Genomic DNA, 21,762 nt, shown 5'->3' on the forward strand with positions numbered 1-21,762 from the left:
GAGTATCTATCCCTATCCATTATGGGTCCATTATGTGACCCACTCTCCTTCCCAAGTGCATTGGAGTCTACTAGAGTATTCCAATGTGAAGGAACTAAGGGATGAGAGGGACAACTCTGCCCTTTATACCTTCACTTTGCAGCATGAGGAACTTGGCGATTGGAGGGGCCATATCTACAGGTATCGCTAGGGAAAACTCACTGGCACTAGTGAACAAAGTGAATGCACACATACAATGAAATGGACATATGCAACGTATCTCTAAGAACAACAGTTATAGAAAGCTAATAACCATTTTTTTAATTGTGACACCTGTATTGAAAAAGGACAAAAAACTGTTCCCCAATGGGAGTGGTCTTCCACTAATAGTGGCTGGGAATTTTATTGGAAAACTGATGGGAATCCCTTAATAGAATATCATTTGGTACTAAAAATATTTTGTTTATAAAGCTCTTAAAACACAAATGCAAAAATTGAATTTCAAATAGAGAGAGCAGAATGGTGCTGATGAGGAGAAATTGGAAACACCATTGCATATGTGATAACTGAATAAGCAAAATTCATATTTTGAAAAGGTTCATACTCGTTCATACCCCCAACTATTTTGTACAGTTAGGGTTGCCAGGCGTCCAGTTTTCGACCAAAACGCCCAGGCAAAAAGTGACCCTGGTGGCTCCCGTCAGCACTGCTGACCGGGTTGCTAAAAGTCCGGTCGGCAGCGCTTCGGGGCTAAGGCAGGCTCCCTACCCAGCTCCGCGTGGCTCCCGGAAGTGGCCAGTATGTCCAACTCCTAGGTGCAGGGGAAGCCATGGGAGCTCTGCATGCTGCATCTGCCCAAGTACCGTCTCTGCATCTCCCATTGGCTGGGAACTGTGGACAATGAGAGCTGCAGGGGCCACACCTGTGGGAGCGTGCAGAGCCCCTGTGGCCGCCCCTGCACCTAAGAGCCGGACATGCTGCCCACTTCTGGGAGCTTCCTGAGGTAGGCGCCGCCTGGCCAGAGTCTGCACCCCAACCCCCTGCCCCAGTCCCAAGCCCCCTCCTGCACCCAAATTCCCTCCTGGAGCCTGCACCCTGTGCCCCCTCGTGCACCCCAAACCCCTCATCCCTGGCCTCCCCCTGGAGCCCTCACCACCTCCTGCACCCCAACCCCTTCCCCCAGTCCTGACCTGCACCCAAATCCCTCATTTGTGGCCTCACCCCAAAGCCCTCAGCCGTAGCTCTCACCCCCTCCTGCATCCCAATCCCCTGCCCCAGCCTAGAACCCCCTCCTGCACCCTGAGCCCCTCATTTGTGGTCCCACCCCGGAGCCTGCACTGCCAGGCGTAGCTCTCATCCCCTTCCACACCCCAACCCCCTGTTGCAGCCCAGTGAAAGGGAGTGAGGGTGGGGGAGCGTGAGTGATGGGGGGGGGGGAATGGAATGAGAAGGGGTGGGGCCTCTGGGCAGGGGGCGGGGCAAGGTTGCGATTAGAAAGTCGCAATTTTGTTTGCAAAGCTGAATCATAATGAAATTACTTATAAATGTATTTGTTTATACTTTGTAATGTACTCATATAATGAGCTATAGGAGGCAGCTTTTTAAAGTAATTGTTTACTATATTTTAGTTTATGTAACCATTCACTTTTAAAAATATTTTTTTCCTTGTATCTTGATTATTTTGATTATAAAAGCTGATACAATTGAGCATAGGTACAATGAATTATTACAGTATCTTAATTTAGGATTACTTTGAGCCTGAAATGCACTTTGCTGCCTAGTCAGTTTAGGATTATACATAATTTAATTGATACCAACGCCCTCAGAATACTTCATAGGCATACTGAAACTTTGCTTGTTCCATTCCGGAGTCTGGGATAGTGCTTAAATGCTATATATAGAAACAGTTCTAGCTCAACAAGTATGTACGCAGTGAGTGAGGATGGTAGTTTTAAATCACAGGGTAAAACTGGGCTTGCTTCCCAACAAAACGCAGGGTGGGAACCAAGCAGGAAGGAAGGCCTGTTTATCAATGTCTTACGTACAGCTATGTCTGAGTAGGCAGCTGAGTAACACAATGTTCTGTTGTGTAAAGTTCCTCTTCTAGAGACATGCTGACAATGTGAGGAAAACTCTTTGGGTAAGTGACAGGGAAGTCTAGCAGCAGAACAGTAGTTTATAACTTTAACTTTTTTGCTGCATCTGACTGCAGGGATTGTAGTTGAATTTTGGCTTTGTTTCTAGTGGTTTACAAGCTGTTGCCAAGTTCAGTCTTCTCAAATTGTTTGTGGACAAAAGCTGTTTAAATCTGAAGAAGTTTAATGTTTTAAAAGATTTTTTTAAATCTTAGGGATTCTTTCTGAAGCTAAAAAAAAATTAGGCTACAGCCAGTTTGGGATATTTTTTTTAAATGAAAAATTGTTCTTCATTGCAGAACATTGTATTGGCCTCTTTCTAAAATATTGTCTTCCTATATTTTGAGTATTGTTCCTAAGTCTTAAAAGGCTAATGATACTGATAGTAAAAAGAGAAAAAAATATGTTCTAATATCAAATTGTCTTCTAAAAATGTTTTAAATCTTAAGTTTTACTTTTTGTAGATTCTGCTGCAGGTTCTGATCACTTTATGTTTATTTAAGCAATATAACTTCTGAAGTTATTACAAAAAGGATTGTGGAGATGAAAAGTGAGGCATTACAGGTGGCCTCTTATGACAAACCTGATCCTTGTGTGTTCAGCTTAGCTCACTTTTACGATCAGTTTGAAGAAGTATTCATGTTTCAGATTGTACTTGTGCACCTATTAGTTATATCTGATTAACGTTTACTTTTATTTTTGTGTTAGTGAATGCCTTTAGAATATGTTATGTACATAACTTTTTAAAACATTTGTGTAGTGGACTGTGAAAATATGAATCGTTATGATAGACAAGACAGAAATACGCGACAGCAGCAGGATGGATTCTGGAAGAGGACACCGCAGCGTTGGAGTACACAAGACCACTATCACTTGGGCCATGCAGGCCACTTTCCACATGGTAAAAATGACCTGAGCAGGTAAGGACTGTGTTGCAGCTCTTCTGAGGGAGTTGTTAGAAATTAATGTATTCTGATGTGTGGTTTCTTGTGATGAAGGAGAGGTTATAGCATTTTCAGAGAAGTGGTGTGCCCATGATTAGATTTTTTTGAGAGAAGACGACACTTATACTGGTACTGCTCTAATATTCCCTTCTTTAAACTCAGATCTTTTCCAGGGGATTGTAATTTAGATGCAAATATTTTTCCCAAAACTAGTTTGTGTGTTAATATTATAAATGCACAGCCAATTTCAGCATATGTGCTCAAGGGAAAATGCTTTGCTGGTTTAATTGTTCCAGCCCATGTCACATGACCAGTAAAAGTGTTTCTATTTTATTAAGAAGTAAATAGTGTTGTATTTTTTGCAACCCAGCTTGTTTAGATGTTGCTTGTATGATGGTGCAGGTGTGAACTGATCCTGGATTACAGGGAACTGAATTAGTTTGTGGGACACTTCTTGCAGATGTGTAATAACATGCAGAATTTTGTATCAAGATAACACTGGCTTTGTTTTGTGAATGTTTTTCTCCACTCGGCAATCTAAATAAGTATAGCCTATGCCATTTAGTACTCTGCGATTTTAAAAATTGCTTACAGCATTAATAATAATACACACACTACTAAAATGGTCTCTCATTAAAAAATAGAGCTCACAGATTTTTAGCTCTAGATTAAGACTGCTCTTGATTTTTATCTAAAATATTTCCTTCAGGGGCTCCAGCCACTTAGAGCCTCCTATTGGTCACTTTGAAGGCTATGGAGCACCAAACATCTACCAGACTCCTAGACAGTTGGTGGGCTTACGGGAGAACACAGTGATGCTTGATGAAATGACCCTTCGGCATATGGTTCAAGACTGCACAGCTGTAAAAACTCAGTTACTAAAACTGAAAAGGTTACTGCACCAGGTTAGTGTATTATAAAGAGAAGAAAAGTGAGAGAGACAGTGTGTCTGTTTTAGTATGCCATGGTTCTCTTTTATTATATAATGAATGATAGCAATATTTAAGATTCTGTTCTCATTAATTTATACTTAAAAAGTACACACCTACCTCGATATAATGCTGTCCTCGGGAGCCAAAAAATCTTACTGCATTATAGATGAAACCGCATTATATCGAACTTGCGTTGATCCACCGGAGTGTGCAGCTCCCCCCCGGAGCGCTGCTTTACCGCGTTATATCGGGTCGCGTTATGTCAGGGTAGAGGTGTAACTTATACCTTCCTAGTACTGTAAAAGTGTCCCAGTTAGGAGCCTTGTCTATTCGTTTCCACAAAAATAGATACAGCTATCCTGTTGGGGTTTTATTTATTGAGGGAAAATTGGTAAATAAGTGGTGATCTTCTAATTTTTGTGAATTCAAACAAAGCATGGGGTTCAGTGCAGGTAAGACAGATCTCCTTACTTAATGGTGAAGTCCAAGATGGCAGCAAAGAGTAAAATCTTCCTCTTCAATTCCTTTGTCAAATGCACATCAAAGAATTCAGCTTTTTGCCCAGGGTAAAATTCTTAAGAACTCACTTGCCTGTTTGCTTTTCACCTTATTCATATGTCAGCACAATGTGCTTATCGACTGCTGGCTAATTATCAGTTCACTTGCAGTGCTAAAATTTGGTCTGCTCTTTAGTACATGAAAAAAGATGAGTTGCTTAAAACTTCTTAAGAGGCTTCTTTCATGTCTACAAAGTTTGACAAATAAATGGCAGAATTAATAGGCTAGAAGATGATTCTGCAAGAGCATGAATCTTTAGTTTCAAAGATACTCTCTTAAAAATTAGACAGGAAAGAGAAATTCAGGCAAACTTTGAAGGAGAACAAGTTTCCTTTTAAGATTTTTACTTTAGCACCTAGCTACATTTGCCAAGCATTCTTAAACTCCAAAGAACTTGGGTATTTAACTTTTTTAAAATTCTTTAAATTCAAATATGCCAAAATTAGTAGAAAAGAAATTGATTTATATTTACATGTCACTAATTCAGGAGAAAACTTCAATTAGCCTAATTCATTCCTTTGTGAAAGGCAAATGGAAAGTTTGGATGTCATCAGGAGATTACTGTTTTAATAAAAAATAGTTTAAAGTGTACAGTTTTTATGGAGAATTCAGTAATAGTTATCCAGTACCACATTACAGGCTCCCTCCTACAAGAAGCCAAGCACCTCAACTCTTAGCTTTAGTAAATTTGAAATACAGAATAACTATTGGATTGCTTATTGATTGCAACTAGGCATGGGACAGGCCCTCGCTGAAAATGCAAATGCCCATTACTAATTTATATAACTTGTGAGATGGTAACCATAATAAAGGAAGGAGAAGTTTGTGTGTGTGCCTGTTATGCATACATATATTTAAATGTTGATTTGTACTTAAACCCTCTTCATTAACAGGGGTGACTTTGGCAATATCACTTTTAATTCTGGACAGACTTAGAGCATAGAAGTGAGACGGTGAGGTCAGACAGGAGCAGGTTACAGACTTCAGTAGGAGAGATGTTGTAAATTTCACCAAGATTGTGAGCCTAGGAGACAGAGAGGATGGGAGTCAATAATGGAGAAAGAAATGGAAGGCAAAAAAGAGGGACTAGGCAGAAAAATGAATGTTCTGCTTTGGAGAGGTTGGGTGGGGTGTCAGAAGCAGCTGAATATCCAAGACAATGTCTGAGAGGGATCGAGAGATGAGACTAGGCAGAGAGAGACTTGAAGATTCATTAACACAGAGATGGTAGTTGAAACAGTAGGAGAAGATTAGGTGTGAGTAAAGGGGAGAGAGTGTGGAAGCTTAATGGACACCAACAAATGCAGGGAAGATAAGTGAATTTGGTGCAAATAATGGATCTAATGAAGCAATGGTCCACGGAGTGGGAGGACCAATAAAGCAGAGGGTCGTGGAAGCTGGGAAAAGAGGGTGATCCATATCCTAAAGCAGTAGGGAGATATAGAAGATGAGGATAGAGAAGCGTCCCTTAGATGTATCTTGGAGTCCTTGACTGATTTCACTGAGGTCAGTGTTATTGGAGAATGGAATCCAATTTGGGGGTGGATCAAGAAGAGAATTAGAAGAGGAAGTAAAGGCAATAAGAGTTCATAGACGCCAAGGCCAGAAGGGACCATCGTGATCATCTAGTCTGACCTGCTGGGTAGCAGGTCATAGAACTTCTAAAATATATCCTCTAGGAATTATTTTGAAGAACATCCCAGTCTTGATTTTTAAAAACATCAATGATGAAGAATCTCCCACGACCCTTAGTAAATTGTTCCAATGGTTAATTACTGTCACCATTAAAAATGTACATCTTGCTTCCAGTCTGATTTGTCTAGATTCAACTTCCACCTATTTGATCGTGTTATACCGTTCTCTGTTAAGTCAAAGAGCTCATTATTAAATATTTGTTCCCCATATAGATACTTACATTTATAGTCAGCCCTCAGCCTTATTTGTTAAGCTAAATAGATTGAGCTCTTTGAATCTATCACCATAAGACATTTTTTCTAATCCTTTAATCATTCTTGTGGCTTTTCTCTGAACTGTCTATAATTTATCAACATCCTTCTTGAATTGTGGGCACTAGAACTGAACACAGTATTCTAAGAGTGGTCACACCAGTGCCAAATATAGAGGTAAAACAACCTCTCTACTCCTACTTGAGATTCCACTGTTTATGCATCTCAGGATCATATTAGCTCTTTTGGCCACAGAATCACACTGGGAGCTCATGTTCAGTTAATTATCCACCATGACCTCCAAATCTTTTTCAGAGTCACTGCTTCCCAAGATAGAGGCCCCTATCCTGCAAGTATGGCTTATATTCTTTGTTCCTAGATATATACATTTACATTTAGCTGTATTAAAACATATTTATGAGATCAGTTTACCCCTTGGTGTAAAAGGGACAGGTTGAATGGTAAGAGCAGATGGTAAAGTTTGGAGCCTGTCAAACAGTAGGTTGGAAAAATGGGAATTAAGGCTTTTTATCTGATCCATAACAATATGACTTTCTGCTGAGTTACTGCAGAACATATGGTATGCAAATTCACAACTAGTTAGTCGCATATAATACTTTAGCACCAGCGCCATTTTTAAATTGGGGATCGAAATCTAGATGATACTCTTGCCAAGGTGAAAATTTCAACATAGTGCAGGTTAAACTCCTTGTACCTTGAGGTAGTATTGCATCAGCTCTAAAAATGAATTGTGTGTGTGCGTCCCCCAATTGGATGTTAAAAGTTGTGAAGAAGATGATGTTGGTAAGATTATTTCATTTAAGGACATTGGATTGATTATTTACAAAGAACTATTTGAACTACTGTATCTCACATTCACAATATTCCAGTTAGATTTTAAGATGCATTGTAAAGAAAGCTGTTGAAGACTCACATTTGTAGTTGACTTTGTCAGAAAATTTTAGATTTTGTTGTCCTATCTAACCTAGTTTCAGACCCAAGAGTAAACAGAAGTTTTATTTATCACATTAGCAACAAATTTTTTCTATTACTTCCCTCCTCACCCTGAACTAACTCTCTAACCCTGATATACCATTGAACTGGTGTGTTAGAACAGCTATGTAAACAAAGGATTGCGGCATGTGTCATACTAGAACCCTTTGATTTACACCAACATTGCCCACCACCTTCAACAGCTCCCTTGACTGGCTGCTGTGCCTCCCATGCCCACATTTCTCATCCTACTCCAGCTCCCATTAATTATTCAGCAAAGTTTTAGAAACAAATCTTGTGAAGAGATTAACAGAGCTGGGAGATCTGCCAGAAACTTTTCTGAAATGTGGGAAAATATCACTTTATTAGCATAATACTGTCACTTTTCTTAACTTACTTTTCCATTTAGTTTTAATATTTGAAAGTTTGTCTTCATTTTAGACATAGGTAAAGCTCACAGTAAACTCTCAGATGTGGCTGTGTCTACAGATCTAAGAAGTGTCAGAGTCCTCTCAAAATGGTTTCTTGGGCAAAATTTGCAAAAGTGCCCATTGGCTTTCACTCTGACTCAGGGTTCTAAATCACTTAGGTGTTTATGGAAAATGTTGCCCCTTTTAAGTGTCCTCATTATACCTTGTGAGTGGTGTGGCAATCGTTCAGGGATATATGCTTTTGAATTAAATCTCTCTAGGCTCTTCAAAGCTGTATAAAATAATACAACGCTTTTTGTTCTCTATGGACTAAGCTGTGTGAATTGTGAACAAGGCGGTAGCTTTCATTTTTGCTATGACTCAGTTTATAGGAGATGATTTACTTAGTTGCCCCTCCCTGGCTAGGCTTGCATATTGCATAGCAGTTCAACAACAGTATATTTGACTTTAGACTTGGGTCACACCCCCTCTTTTGAAAGTTATTTCCCATCATTCGTAGGAAGTCTACTTGATTGTAAGAGTAATAACTTCCAACGTGGCTTTTGCGTGACTACAGCTGATCACATTTAATTATCACTTTAAACCTGGGCTTGTAGGACAGGCTCCACTAATTGTTTCACATACACTGTTGTACCAAAGGGTAATCATTTGGTTATTACAAATATAAAATTAAAATACATACACATGTAAATTTGTGAAGGAGTTAAGAAAATGTGATATGCTGTCTAAAATGTTGCATTCCTTGACTTTGAAAAGCCTTTAAAATGGTTTTAATGATGCCTGGATTTTCAAGAGATTGCTAATGGGAAACAGGTAAATCTCTAAAAGCAGTGCTTCAGATTTGGCATTGGTAGGTAGGAATCAATAGTCTAAGGCTATGTCTACACTAACACTTTTGTGGGTAAAACTTTCGTTGGTCAGAGGTATGGGGGAAAAAAAAACCCTGACCAACATAAGTTGCACTGACAGAAGCACCCGTGTGGACAGCGCTTTCCTGCCAACATAGCTACAGCTGCTCATTGGGGATGGTTTAATTATGACGATGGGAGAACTCTCTCCTGTTGGCAGAGTGGCTACATGGGATACGCTGTAAAGTCTATAATGTAGACATAGCCTAATTGTTCTTCGGCAGTTGTGAAGTGAATTTATGGCCTCAGTTCAGTTCCTGGTTGGCACATAATCTTGTTGCAAAAAACCTGGTGCACACTTCATTGAAACACCCCAACAAAAAAGTGAAGCCATAGCATCTGCAAAACCCTTCTGGATCAATTTATTATCCTTTGGGTTGTCAAAACTTTGAAAAACTGTGTAATATATTAAGAAAGATTTATGTGAAATGTTGGTTAATATGGGATTTGCTTGTTGTGACTTTAGGGTATACAAGGATTTTAGGTACAGTGGGGACTGTTGTCCCAGTCTTTGGGGGTAGCTAAAAGTGTTTATTTTGGGTTGTTGGTGTTGAATGCCTTTCTATTTGTTCCTATTGTTGAAATAAACAGAACTGCCACTTGCTTTCTGCTCACCTTTAGATACTAGTAACACGAACAAGTGTTAGACTTTCTTTGAGAATGTATTGTGCTTGAAAATTTCCTTACTATCATTCTGTGATTTTACTTAAACCTAAACCTGATTAAGGAAGCATTGTTAGGTAAGTAATCTGAGTTCTCTGTTAGATTAGCTGGCCCCTCGCAGAATTCTGAAAAAACCCACCAAAACCAAAAACTATTCAATTCCTATGTATTAGCCCCTCCTCTCCCTCCCCCGCTTTTTTTTGAGACTGGTTCTCTGAGAAAGTCATTAGAAAACAAGCAACAGAAAATACAGCATTGCTAAATAACAATGCTGGTATTTATCTGAAATGGGTTTTCTGTGGGAAAAACAGGTTGTTCAATGAGCATTACTAAAATGGCTTATTTTCATTATCTTTTGTATTTGTGGAACATGTGCAGTAGATTAGGGCTTTCCTCTTAGCCTAAATGTCCTCCTGTTTGCAGCCTAACAGGTTAATTGGCCCATCTGGCCTACGTTAACCCCTTCAGGGTGAGTGTGGGAAGCATACACCATCACACCTATGTATATATATTAGATCATAACAGACTAGTAGCAGCAGCTAATTTAATCTTAAATATAGTATTGTATTAATTTAATGCCTTGGTTTCTTCTCTAACAACCAATTGTGGTTTAGCCAAATACCCTTATTTTAAAACAAGTTTAAGTATTTTAATTATAAAAATAAAATTCCATAAAGAAACATTGGTGTACTCTGCTAGGGATATACCTCTGGATTCAAAACTTCCAATTTTTAAAATCCTCATTTCAACAAGAAGTTTTCAAAGTCACTTTTCTGGGATACAAGTACTAGTTTCACCCAGTGTGAGTTAGTCTGTGACCTCACAGATGCTGATTCAACAATGCGGGATAACACTGCACTGTGTAAAATGAAATTCTGACTTACCAAAAGAGTCAAGTCTTTTTCAGCTTCACTGGAAAACATATGAAGAATTCAATATAGGCCATATGGACAAAGGATGGAATTGGTAAGGGGGACTTGAGCCCATCACAGTGACAGGTCAAAGAGAGACCCACATAGGGAGATGTACCAAGGCTCCTTTATTGTCTTAATTCAGCCCTATGTCTAGTCAGATGTATGCCCTTTATCCGTATCGTGAACCCACAAAATGTGCTTTCCTTAAGTACAACTTCTATATTTTTACTTACATGAGATCCCTTGCTGCTGTTCTTTTTTTCCAATGACTTTTTTGAGCTGTTTATAACACTTCCTTATTACATCTCTTGGCTTATGAAAATATTCATATTTAGTTTTTTCTGCAATCTAGGCATTCACAAGTAAGTGGTATGGCAATTTTAAAGCAGAATGATAGATCAGAGCAGAAGAAAAGTTCGGTGGTTTTTTTTGGTTTGAAATGACAGCAGAGTCATGATTTGTGTGTCTTTGAAAAATTTCTTCAGAGAAAAAGGAATCTTAGATAAATTATTCAATTGAGAAGTTGGGAAGACTGCAAAGTAGGAGCATGCTGTTGATTTACAAGTCAGTGATAGAAGCACAAAGGTTTAGTGTTTGTCAGTCTGCATTCTAGTCTAGAATGTTTTGCTGTAGTTAGTGTGAGATTCAAACATCTAGGAAGAACAAATTAACGGAACTCTGTTTCTCTCTGGAGGTTGTTTTTTTTCTGTATGTTGATTCCTCTTCACTGCACAATGAGAGCCTTGAACATTCTAAGCAATGGCAGTATGAAACTGAAACTGGTCTCTACAGCTTATGCACTGAAAAATAGAATGGGGGTTGGTGAGGATCCATAGGGGAGACCAGGCATGTCCTGTGAAGCTACCATATCCTCCGCAACAGGAGAAGGAGGAAGTTCCAATGCACAACAGGAGACATTCCAATGCAGAAATGCTGTACCTTTTTTCTTTTTGTTTTCCTCCTGTTCATGAGATGCCCAAAGCTCCTTTGATGCTGCTCAATTCTGGCAAAGATAATTATTTCTGTTCTGAGTTTGGGTTTTTTTAACTGACACATGTTTATTTTCTAAAGGTTAATTTTATTTCAGGATTGGGGTGAATGTAGTTAAGGATTGCTGTATTTGTAATGGCTGTTTTTGTCTCTCTTGCAGACTGTGGCAAGAGACTTTTCTTTCCCCACTTTAATAATAATAATAATAAAAAAAGCTAGCTTCAGCGTTTTTGAAAGGGCCTTTGTTTTCTTCTGTTCCAACATAATTGATGCCTATCCATCATCTACACCAGAGTTTCTCAAACTGGGGTCCGCAGATGGCACTCCAAAGGGTCCACAGGCCCCACCGATCAACTCCTCCCCTTTTCTCCCAGCACCTCCTGCACACTGGGGAACAGCTCTTCAGTGGCATGCAGGAGGTGCTGGGAGGGAGCGGGAGGAGTGGGGAGGTGGTGCACTCAGGGCAGGGGTTAGAAAAAGGTGGGGAAGAGGAGGTGCAGGAGTGGAGTGGGGGCAGGGCCTGGGGCTGAGTTGAGGGCTTGGAGGTCTGCGAAAATTTTAAGTCAAAATTGGGGTCCTCGGGTTGTTAAAACTTGAGCACTACTGATCTACATTATTATATGTGGGACTGGGCTAGGCTTCAGGATTTTCAGGTGGATATGTTGGGGCAATTCGAAATTTAAGACTATCAAAAATGTGAAAATGTTAGGAAATCTTCAGGTAAACACAGCAGTAGAAGTGAAAACATTTAGAGTTTTACAAGGGATAAATGTTCAAATAAACGATAGGACTGGGAGCTATAAGCCCCCAGCCACTGGAGGATTTTGTAGTACTTTGTATATGATAACTAATTGGCAGAACGGCAGAACAACAGTAACTAACTGGAAAAACATGTTGCAAATTATTAATCATAACACCCCTTCTTCTTCGAGTGCTTGCTCATATCGATTCAAATTAGGTGTGCGTGCGCCGCGTGCACGTTCGTCGGAAGATTTTTACCCTAGCAACACTCGGTGGGTCGGCTGGGTCGCCCCCTGGAGTGGCGCCGCTATAGTGCCGAATATATACCCCTGCTGACCCAACGGCCCCTCAGTTCCTTCTTACCGCCTGTGTCGGTCGTTGGAACAGTGGAGCGCGGCTTAGCTGACCTCCACTTCCCTAGCTACTTGTAGTTCTCTCGTTAATTCTTGTATATATACTTCAGATTTATATAGTTGTAGTTAACTTTATTCGTTTCTAGCATAGTTAGTGTATATATTTCAGAGGGGTTCGGGGATTATCCCCTTCCCCGCACCTGGTGCCGGGGCCTATTCCCGGTTCACCGGGTTTCAAACCGTGCTCGGCCTGCCACAAGCCGATCCGACCGGAGATCCCCACGACTCCTATCTTAAGTGCCTCGGGGAATCTCACCTAACAGATAAGTGCCGCATTTGTAAGGCCTTTAAGCCGAGAACAAAAAAGGAGCGGGACGTTCGTCTCAAGCAGCTCCTGATGGAGGCAGCTCTTAATCCTCCGCCCTTGGCACCGAGCACTGGACAGTCTTCAAGAAGCGCTCCCTCGGCACCGGATCGCACCGGTACCACCAAGGCCTCTTGGCACCGGCTGTCGCCGGCACCGATGTCCGCTCGGCACCGATTCCTCTCCCTGGGGCGAAGAGACACAAGACTTCTGCTGCGTCCACGCCGCCTGCTCCGCAGCCCGAACGCTCTACTAAGTCGGACCGCCTGGCACCGATACCTGCCGTGGCACCGACAACATCGGCGCCGTCGAGTCCGGTGCCTGAAAGCTCCCCGGTGCGAGCCGTGGTTGAGCTCACTATTCCCTCCACGCCGGAGACATTTTCCATGGTGAGGGAGTTGATTGCAATGACGGAGTCTGCGCTGCCTCAACCCCCGGCACCGCCGGCGCGGGTTATATAGTCGATCGGCAAGCCTGCCTTGATCAGACCACCCTCCGTCGGCACCGCAGAGCGGCACTGTTCACGTTCGCGGTCCCGCAGATGTTCTCGGTCCGGTACACTCGGCACCACTTCAGCTCCCGGCACCGCTCCAGGTACCGTGACTCTCGTAGCCAATCCCGATGTCGAGCCTCGAGATCTCGGTCGACCTCCCGGCACTGCTCTGGTCGCAGGTCCCGATCTCGCTCCCGGTACCGGTATGCCTCCCAGTACCGATACCTGGTGCCGTGTCGAGCAACGTCGGCTAGAGAGGGAAACTCTGCCCAGGGCTCAGCTCCTCTCTCCCCCCCCCAGACATGCATCAAGTGTCGCCCCCCGGGAAGTTCATACGCGCAGGACCGTGATTCGGATGTGCCCACCAGAGTCTTCCAGGAGCCCCAGGCCCAGGACCCTGGCCCCCATCAGTGGTCATTCTGGACACCTTGGGCGTACCACCAGGCCCAAGGTGTACTTGTGATCCCATCTCGCTCTGTTCCGTCAGAGCACCGGGTGCCAGAGGCGACAGTTAGCCGTCCCCCTCCAACCGGTACGGAGGAAGCCCCGGTTCAGCCACTGGACTCCCAGATCCCACTGGAACAGGAGGTCGTCCAGGAGCACTAGCCCACGCAGGACCCGCTTGTCCCCGGCCTTTCTTCTTCCTCCTTCCTAGATGAGGCGGTGGCAGGAACATCCTCCTTGGGCCCTCCTCCAATTGACTTGAGGGCCCATCAGGACCTCCTGAGACGGGTGGCACTCAATATGAACCTCCAAGTGGAGGAAGTCTTGGAGATAGAGGATCTGGTCGTAGACATTCTGTTGGCTGATGCACCCACTAGAGTGGCCCTACCGTTCATTCGGATGATCCAAGCCAATGCGGATACTATCTGGCAGTCTCCACGGCCAGGGGAGTCGAACGCAAGTACATGGTACCCTCCAGGGGGTATGAGTACCTATCTGTACATCCTCCCCCTTGCTCCCTTGTCGTCCAGTCCGTCAATGAGAGGGAACGCCATGGCCAGCAGGCACCAGCCCTAAATCGAAGGAGGCTAGGCGAATGGACTTACTGGGCCGTAAGGTGTACTTGGCAGGGGCCCTGCAACTCCGCGTAGCAAACCAGCAAGCCCTGCTTAGCCGCTACAATTACAACACCTGGGTGGCGGTAGGGAAAATTAATGGAGTTGCTTCCTCAGGACTCTCGTCAGGAGTTTGCTGCCCTCCTGGAAGAAGGGAAGAAAGTGGCGAGAAGTTCCCTCCAGGCCTCGTTGCATGCAGCTGACTCTGCTGCCAGGACTCTGGCTTCGGGTGTTGCCATGAGGCGCATTTCATGGCTCCAGGTGTCGGGCCTTTCCCCGGAGCTGCATCATACTATACAGGACTTGCCCTTCGATGGCAAAGGCCTGTTCTCCGAAAAAACTGACCCTAGGCTGCAAAGCCTAAAGGACAGCAGGGTCACTATATGCTCTTTCAGCATGCACACGCTGGTGACTCAGCGCCGGCCTTTCCATTCCCAGCCCCACCGCCCTTACCCTGCGCCTAGACAAAGACAGGACTTTGGCAGAAGGCGTGGCCGAGGCGGTCATAGGCATCAGTCAGGGCCCGAAGGGGGCCAAAATCAGGGTCCCTCTAAACCACCAGTGGGGCCAAAGCCAAACTTTTGAAGGCATGCCCGAGGACGGCATACCAGTTATTACCCAGGATCCGTTCCCTCCCTTTTACAACCGCCTCTCCTTTTTTCCTCCCTGCGTGGTCCCATCTAACCTCAGATCATTGGGTCCTATGCACGGTGGAACTTGGGTACCGCCTCCAGTTTATTTCGCCCCCCACCTCCCACCCTCCATCCTCGTCCGTCTTCAGGGACCCCTCTCACGAGCAATTCCTCTTGCAAGAGGTGCGGATGCTCCTTGCCATCAGAGCTATAGAGGAGGTACCAAAGGACGAAAGGGGCAAGGGGTTCTTCTGCCGCTGTTTCCTAATCCCCAAGGCGAAGGGAGGTCTCAGACCTATCCTAGACCTGCGGGAACTCAACAAGTTCATGATAAAGCTGAAGTTCCGCATGGTATCCCTGGGGACCATCATCCCATCCTTGGATCCCGGAGACTGGTATGCCGCCCTTGATATGAAGGACGCGTATTTTCACATTGCCATTTATCCTCCACACAGAAGGTACCTCCGGTTTGTGGCCAACCGTCAACATTTCCAGTTTACGGTCCTTCTGTTTGGCCTCTCTACAGCCCCAAGAGTATTCACAAAGTGCATGGCTGTAATCGCCGCTTCCCTCCGCCACCGTTGGACACATGTTTTTCCGTATCTAGACGACTGGCTCATTCGAGGGACCTCCGAGGCCCAAGTTACCAGTCATGTGGGCATCGTCAAGGACCTATTCCTGCGTCTAGGCCTGATGATCAATATAGAGAAATCCACTTTGATTCCCACACAGAGAATAGAATTCATTGGGGCCATCCTGGACTCCAATCTTGCCAGAGCCTGCTTACCTCAGCCTCGGTTTCAGGCGATGGCAACAATTATACAATGTCTACGGAACTTCCTGACAACTTCGGCTCGCACTTGCCTAGGTCTCCTGGGTCACATGGCTGCCTGCACGTTCGTAACCAAACCTCCGTCCACTCCAATCATGGCTCACCTCGGTATACCACCCGAGCAGAGACAGCATAGACATGATCGTCACGATCCCCCCGAGCATTCTAGGCTCCCTCGACTGGTGGTCGATGCCCTCCCTGGTGTGTGCAAGGATGCCATTCCATCCGCCTTACCCCTCGGTGTCCCTGACGATGGACGCCTCGTCTCTCGGCTGGGGTGCTCACCTGGGTCAGTTTCGCACTCAGGGCCTTTGGTCAGCTCAAGAGCTGGCCTTGCACATCAATGTCCGAGAGCAGAGAGCAGTCCGCCTTGCGTGCCAGGCGTTTCAACAGCACCTACAAGGCCGTTGTGTCTCAGTGTTCACAGATAACACAATGGCCATGTATTACATAAACAAGCAGGGAGGAACACGGTCCTCCCCTCTTTGCTAGGAAGCCATCCAGCTCTGGGACTTCTGCATAGCCCAATCGATAGACCTGGTAGCGTCCTTTCTCCCAGGGGTCCGGAACGCTCTGGCGGATCGCCTCAGCAGATCCTTCCTGTCTCACGAGTGGTTGATTCGTGATTTTAACTGGTGATACTAAATAGCATCATTATTCTCTAGCAGTCTGAGGTTCTGATTCAGCAAGATACTTAAGCAAGTGCCTATCTTTAAGCATGTGACTAGTTCCATTGATTTGCTAAATTGGAGCCTTAATGCATAGATCTCCTCTTGTTTTGTAGGCCGCAAAGAGAAAATGGGTAAATAGTCCAAGTGAAACTATATATGAAATACTAATGCAGATGATGGTAGTTAGATTTTACCTTAGCCCTATATTTGCCTTTCTCTGCTGAAAGCTTCAAAAGCTTAGCCTCACTCAAGAGCGGGAAACTGACAAACATTTTTAATCTCTGTACAAACTGCAAATCTCAATACTGTATTTTAATTAGTGTAATCAAATATTTGCAGAGAATCCCCAAGGTGTAATGATTAGTTTACCTGACTGAGGTAATAATCAGTACAGACTCTGAGATCTATTCATTTATGATGGCTTATTATGAGGAGGACGACATCTATCTTTTAACTCTCCTGGTCTTTTAGAGATTTTATTCTTTTCCTTTTTGAAAGGAATGGAATAACAGTATAAATGTTTTTAAAGTACTTTTTTCTCTTACTAAATGTGTTGTTTCTCAGTGTAGATGCATATGAAAAAAAGTAAAAAAATTATATATCAAGTACCAAACTAAATGAAACCGCAGAAGGCACACTGTGACATGTCAAGTAAATTGAACTGTAATATTGTCAATATAAAATGGGGAAAGCTTGTGTGTCTCACCAACAGAAGTTGGTCCAATAAAATACCTCACCCACCTTGTTTCTCTAAAAAAGAAAAAAAAATAATAATAATAATAGTCCAAAAAAGAAATGGGAGGCCAAATCTTTCTTACTGTGTATTAGTGCCTATTCAGGGATCTGACCTGCACAATTTTAGTCAAATGGGGTTTTTATGGTATCTTAGGGGAAATCAGAATTAGAGGCAAGTAAAGTACTCTGTTATTAACCATCAATATTTTATATTGAATACTTCTTCCCACCCTAAAGTATAGATGTGACTATTACAGATGCAGGCTTGAAAATTTAAAATAAGCACTTCAGTATTTGTTATATATATTTCAAATATACTATAAAATATATTAAATCATTTAGAGTGACAGAAGTTGCATTAGAGAAAACTTTAATTTCTGAAACAAAGGGCTATTAAGTATTATATCTAGGTGTATAGCATTTAAAATTAAACCCATAACATTCATTAAGGCCATTCTAAGACAATAAAATCAGCTGATCTGTAATGTGACCCTTAACAAAAATGCAGATTTCTTTGGAATGAAATTAACTTTCTGTGTGGGTTCTGCTTCATATTCCACTTTAAAACTGAAATAAAAATGTCATAAATAAATTCAAGTGTCACTCTAAGTAATAGCCATTGTGATTGCAATGTTGAAGTCAGCTCAGTTCTTAATTTAAACTGATGAGAACTGACTGCTTAGACTTAATCCCAGGGCACTGCAAAAGAACTGTGTCTTTTGAGTCTTACTCTGTTGCCACCAAACTTGTATTGTACAAAATAAACACATTGCACTTAAAGTGGTAAAAGTTACTTTTGAAAATATGGATGTTGCTCTTCAAAAATATAGCAATTAAGAGGGGTGTGTCAGGGGGCAGCCTTTTGTCTTTTAACTGGGTTAGTTTTTCCAGCAGGAAGATGAAGAGGGAGAGCACATGTATTATGATTTTATCGCTACAAATAAGATGTATGGATACTTTTCCAAGTGTCGTGACTTACTTGGGACTACTTCTGATTTCAGCTCTGAGGCTCTGATTCAACAAGGTATTTTAATACATACCTAACTTTAAGCACATGACTAGTCCAATTGACTACAACGAGGCTTCTAAAAGGTAGCCACATGCTTAAGTACCTTGTTGAGTCAGGATGTAAAAGTCCAGTAAAACAAATTGGAAGAGAAAAATTCCAACAAAAATAATGAAATTGAAAATGTGTATGGAAAACTAGTGTCTCGGATTACTGGTAGTCATAGTCAACAGAAGGATGTGGATCTAAAGCAGCAATGATCGATCTTTTGTCAAAACAGATTGCTTGGTTTAAATATCAATGCAATCAATGTCATTTATAGGCTGCATAGAAACAGTTCTGCATTATAAATTCAGTTTTCAGCTTTCTGCGTGGCTAATTAAATGTGAGACTTCCATTGTGTAGAACAGAAGCACAGTTAGTGTGTTTACTTGTCTAAACTTGAATAAATGTCAGAAGTAATCATAATAGGACTACTGGAATTTGAGACTTATAAGCTGTTTATCACACATTTTAAATTAATTAGAAAATAGTTACAAATAGTATTGGATTAATTTTCTATTCTCTCTAACAGCACCACTTTCCAGAATCAACTTTCAATTAAGGAAATTAGGTAAAATTGTCTTGTGTTGCTGCTGATTTGGTTTTTACTATGTAAAATTCAAATTAGGCATATTTGGAAAGTATTTGTTTTTATGCTGGCGCTTTCCAGTTTCTTTGAATTTACGTCAAATTGTACTGAAGCTGTCCTCATTGCAAAGAAGTGTTTTATTGAGTAGCTACATTAGGCACAAATGCGACTAGCCCAATTATATTTACACACGCCTATTGTAGAAATATACATTTAACCTTTTGATATTCCTAGATAAGCAATAAAATATTGCAGTTATTTAGAAAATGTCAGTTGAATAAAGAACTAGTATTTGTATGCATGTTGCTGTTTGATATATGTTGGTGGTTGACTTACTAAACTTAGGTCCACTGTCACATGACAGCATAAGAACAACAGCTTTATTTAATGCATTATTACATGTTTCTGAAAATAAAGGTTTACATTCCGTTGTTCAAATTTCCCAAAAGGTGACACATGACTAAATATTATATCTGGTCAGTCAAAATGCAATATACCTTAATAGCTAGTTGTAGTTATTCTTGCTAATCCTATTTGAAGCTCCCTTTCTTTACATAGGGAAAATGATGCTCCTTCTGGTGCTAAACTTTTCATGTTGGCAATACAGCTGAAAAGAAAGAGGGAAGAAGGAAAATGCTGAACTCCTTCTAAAATAACTGTATTTGTAGTCATTAATATTGTGCAGAATAGTGTGCTGAGGTTCCAATGGCCGTATATTGTTAGACCTGTGTACTGTAAGCATTGGAAGTGATTCACCTAATCATGGGAAGAGCAATGAAAATGAACTTGCGTCTTGCTTTAATTCTGAATATATAAGTGTATGATAAGGCTTAAAAAATTGATAACTACTAGAACACATACAAACCTCTTGTTGCTGATGTGACATATCCTACACACGTTAATTCCCTTTGTAATGAAGTCAGTAGTTTTAACTAGAATTCCTCTTTAGTTGTCTGCATCTGCATGTGGCAAGAATTATTCCAGGCTCCTGTGACCGTCTTTTTTTTAAAATGTATGCAAATTAATCTAATTTTAAATTGTAGTTGAATTTGCTAAAATAGTCTTCATTTCCCAGGCGTAAACTGATACCTGTTTCTGTGCGTACCCTTTCTTCTAAGTGCATATAACTATTTGGAAAGGCATAACAATTTAACTTAACATTACACTGCAAATGCCTTTTAATGAAATCCACCAGATACTGCTTGGTTCTTACTGAGGCCTAGCAGTACCTTACTCCTTTAAAAATGTTTTTATACAATAATATTACAATAAAAATCATCCTACAAATATCTTGATCAAAGTGGACTATTATCTGCCCATATGAGCATATTGCACATGTATTGGCAAGCTGTGCAGAAGGAACAAGCAGCAGCTGATGAAGTGAACGGCACTCTATATGCCCTGCGATGCTTAAGCTAAAGTACAGTCTCCACCAAGTGGTCAAAAGCCTTCAGTAAGAAAAGCTGACATGAAATTTGACCCTGTTGAGAATCAATAGTCAGATGGTAAAAAGAGCAGAAGAGAGGGTATTGTAAGGAGCAGGTGTATCTTGTATCTTGTGAGTGTAAATTCAGTTTAAACTATATTATAACCACATATTTTTTGTAAAAAAATGGTTTTGCTATTTCTACAGTGTTTAAGGATGCTGAGGGTTGTGATGTATGGCTGCTGCTGCCAGAGGGATGCTGGCAAATGGAAAAGCAAACATGTAAAGGGGACTCTCATTAAAATACTTTACCAGTTCAAACTACATTGTAATTCCTTCCATATAACTTTTTTGCTATTTTTTTATAAAAAGCATCTGAAGACCTCTCTTCCTTCAGTGGCAAGTTCCCTGTGTAATTTAATAGTAAAATTCTGTGGGAAGTAATTCACATGGTCTAGGGGGCAAAACACGCATATCCATGGCAATTATTTTAATAAGACCCATTAGGGTTTTTAATCAGTCTGTGGCTATAGAGGCACATTTGCACTCATGGAGTCTAGTAGTGTGACTAGAACTCTTTGTTTTGCCTGGTTACAAGCAGATTGAAGGATAACCTGGAAAATTACAGTTCTCCAAATGCTACCTGAGGCATGTGGGGATCACTGAGCAAATATTGAGAAACAAACAGGATCACTCTTCATCCTTCCAAGTGACCGGGATAGCAACCACAAATAATCCCCATCCCTTTCAGAAGCGAGTGAGCTAGGCAGAAAGAGAACCCTTTTTCTCCATAGCACAGGAGCAGGAGTGAAGCCTTGAAGAACCTTAAAATAGGGTGTTGCATTGTAATGTTTGTTGTGGTGGTGTGTAGTGATTTGAGGCAACATATGAAACGTAATACAAAAGTGGTATTGCGACATGAGAATCTCTCTCCAATATTTTGTCTGATTTATTCTTTGACATAACTGACTTTTCAAGACAGTATCACTGGTACAGAACATTTCACATTATCAGCTGTTTGTCATGGCTGTTTAAATGCTTCAGGAAGCAGTTATGCAATTATCTTTTGTCATCTTTTCACGATCTTTGCAGTTGTACTGGCTGTGCTTAATTTCAGAATGCAGTGCTAAAAATAAAACGTGCTCTTTCACTGTGCACCATATTGGGCTGATTTAAAAAAAATAGGGTCTGATAGTTGTAGATTCATTCTGTATTAGTCAACCTATTAAGAAGCAAAAATATTTTTGAGTTTAAGAAATAATCTCCAGTTGAAGTAAGAACTATTTTAGTATAATTTAGGTGCGAGTCACATTTTAATATTGCTCAGTCGTGTTATATTTTTTCCCCTAATTATTGCAACTCTTAAATGGAGACAGAACTCAGATGCATAGGATTCTGAAAAGTGAAACATTGCAAATGTAGCCTGG

The 21,762-nt window shown here is 41.7% G+C and overlaps 1 protein-coding gene across 10 annotated transcripts in view; it reads left to right on the forward strand.

The window, feature by feature from the left end:
- The window catches only part of CCSER2 (coiled-coil serine rich protein 2), a 198,278-nt gene that overhangs the window by 138,223 nt on the left and 38,293 nt on the right, over nt 1-21,762 (forward strand). For 9 of the 10 annotated variants that reach the window (XM_039547824.1, XM_039547827.1, XM_039547828.1 and 6 more), the window contains 2 exons: nt 2,875-3,034; nt 3,768-3,963. In XM_039547824.1, the coding sequence (XP_039403758.1) occupies nt 2,875-3,034; nt 3,768-3,963 (356 nt within the window). Of the gene's footprint in view, nt 1-2,020; nt 2,120-2,874; nt 3,035-3,767; nt 3,964-21,762 lie in introns of those variants that run through there. The other variant, XM_039547831.1, reaches the window with a different exon arrangement.

This window comes from Mauremys reevesii, linkage group 7 (assembly GCF_016161935.1).
Source record: "Mauremys reevesii isolate NIE-2019 linkage group 7, ASM1616193v1, whole genome shotgun sequence".
Taxonomy (NCBI): domain Eukaryota; kingdom Metazoa; phylum Chordata; order Testudines; family Geoemydidae; genus Mauremys; species Mauremys reevesii.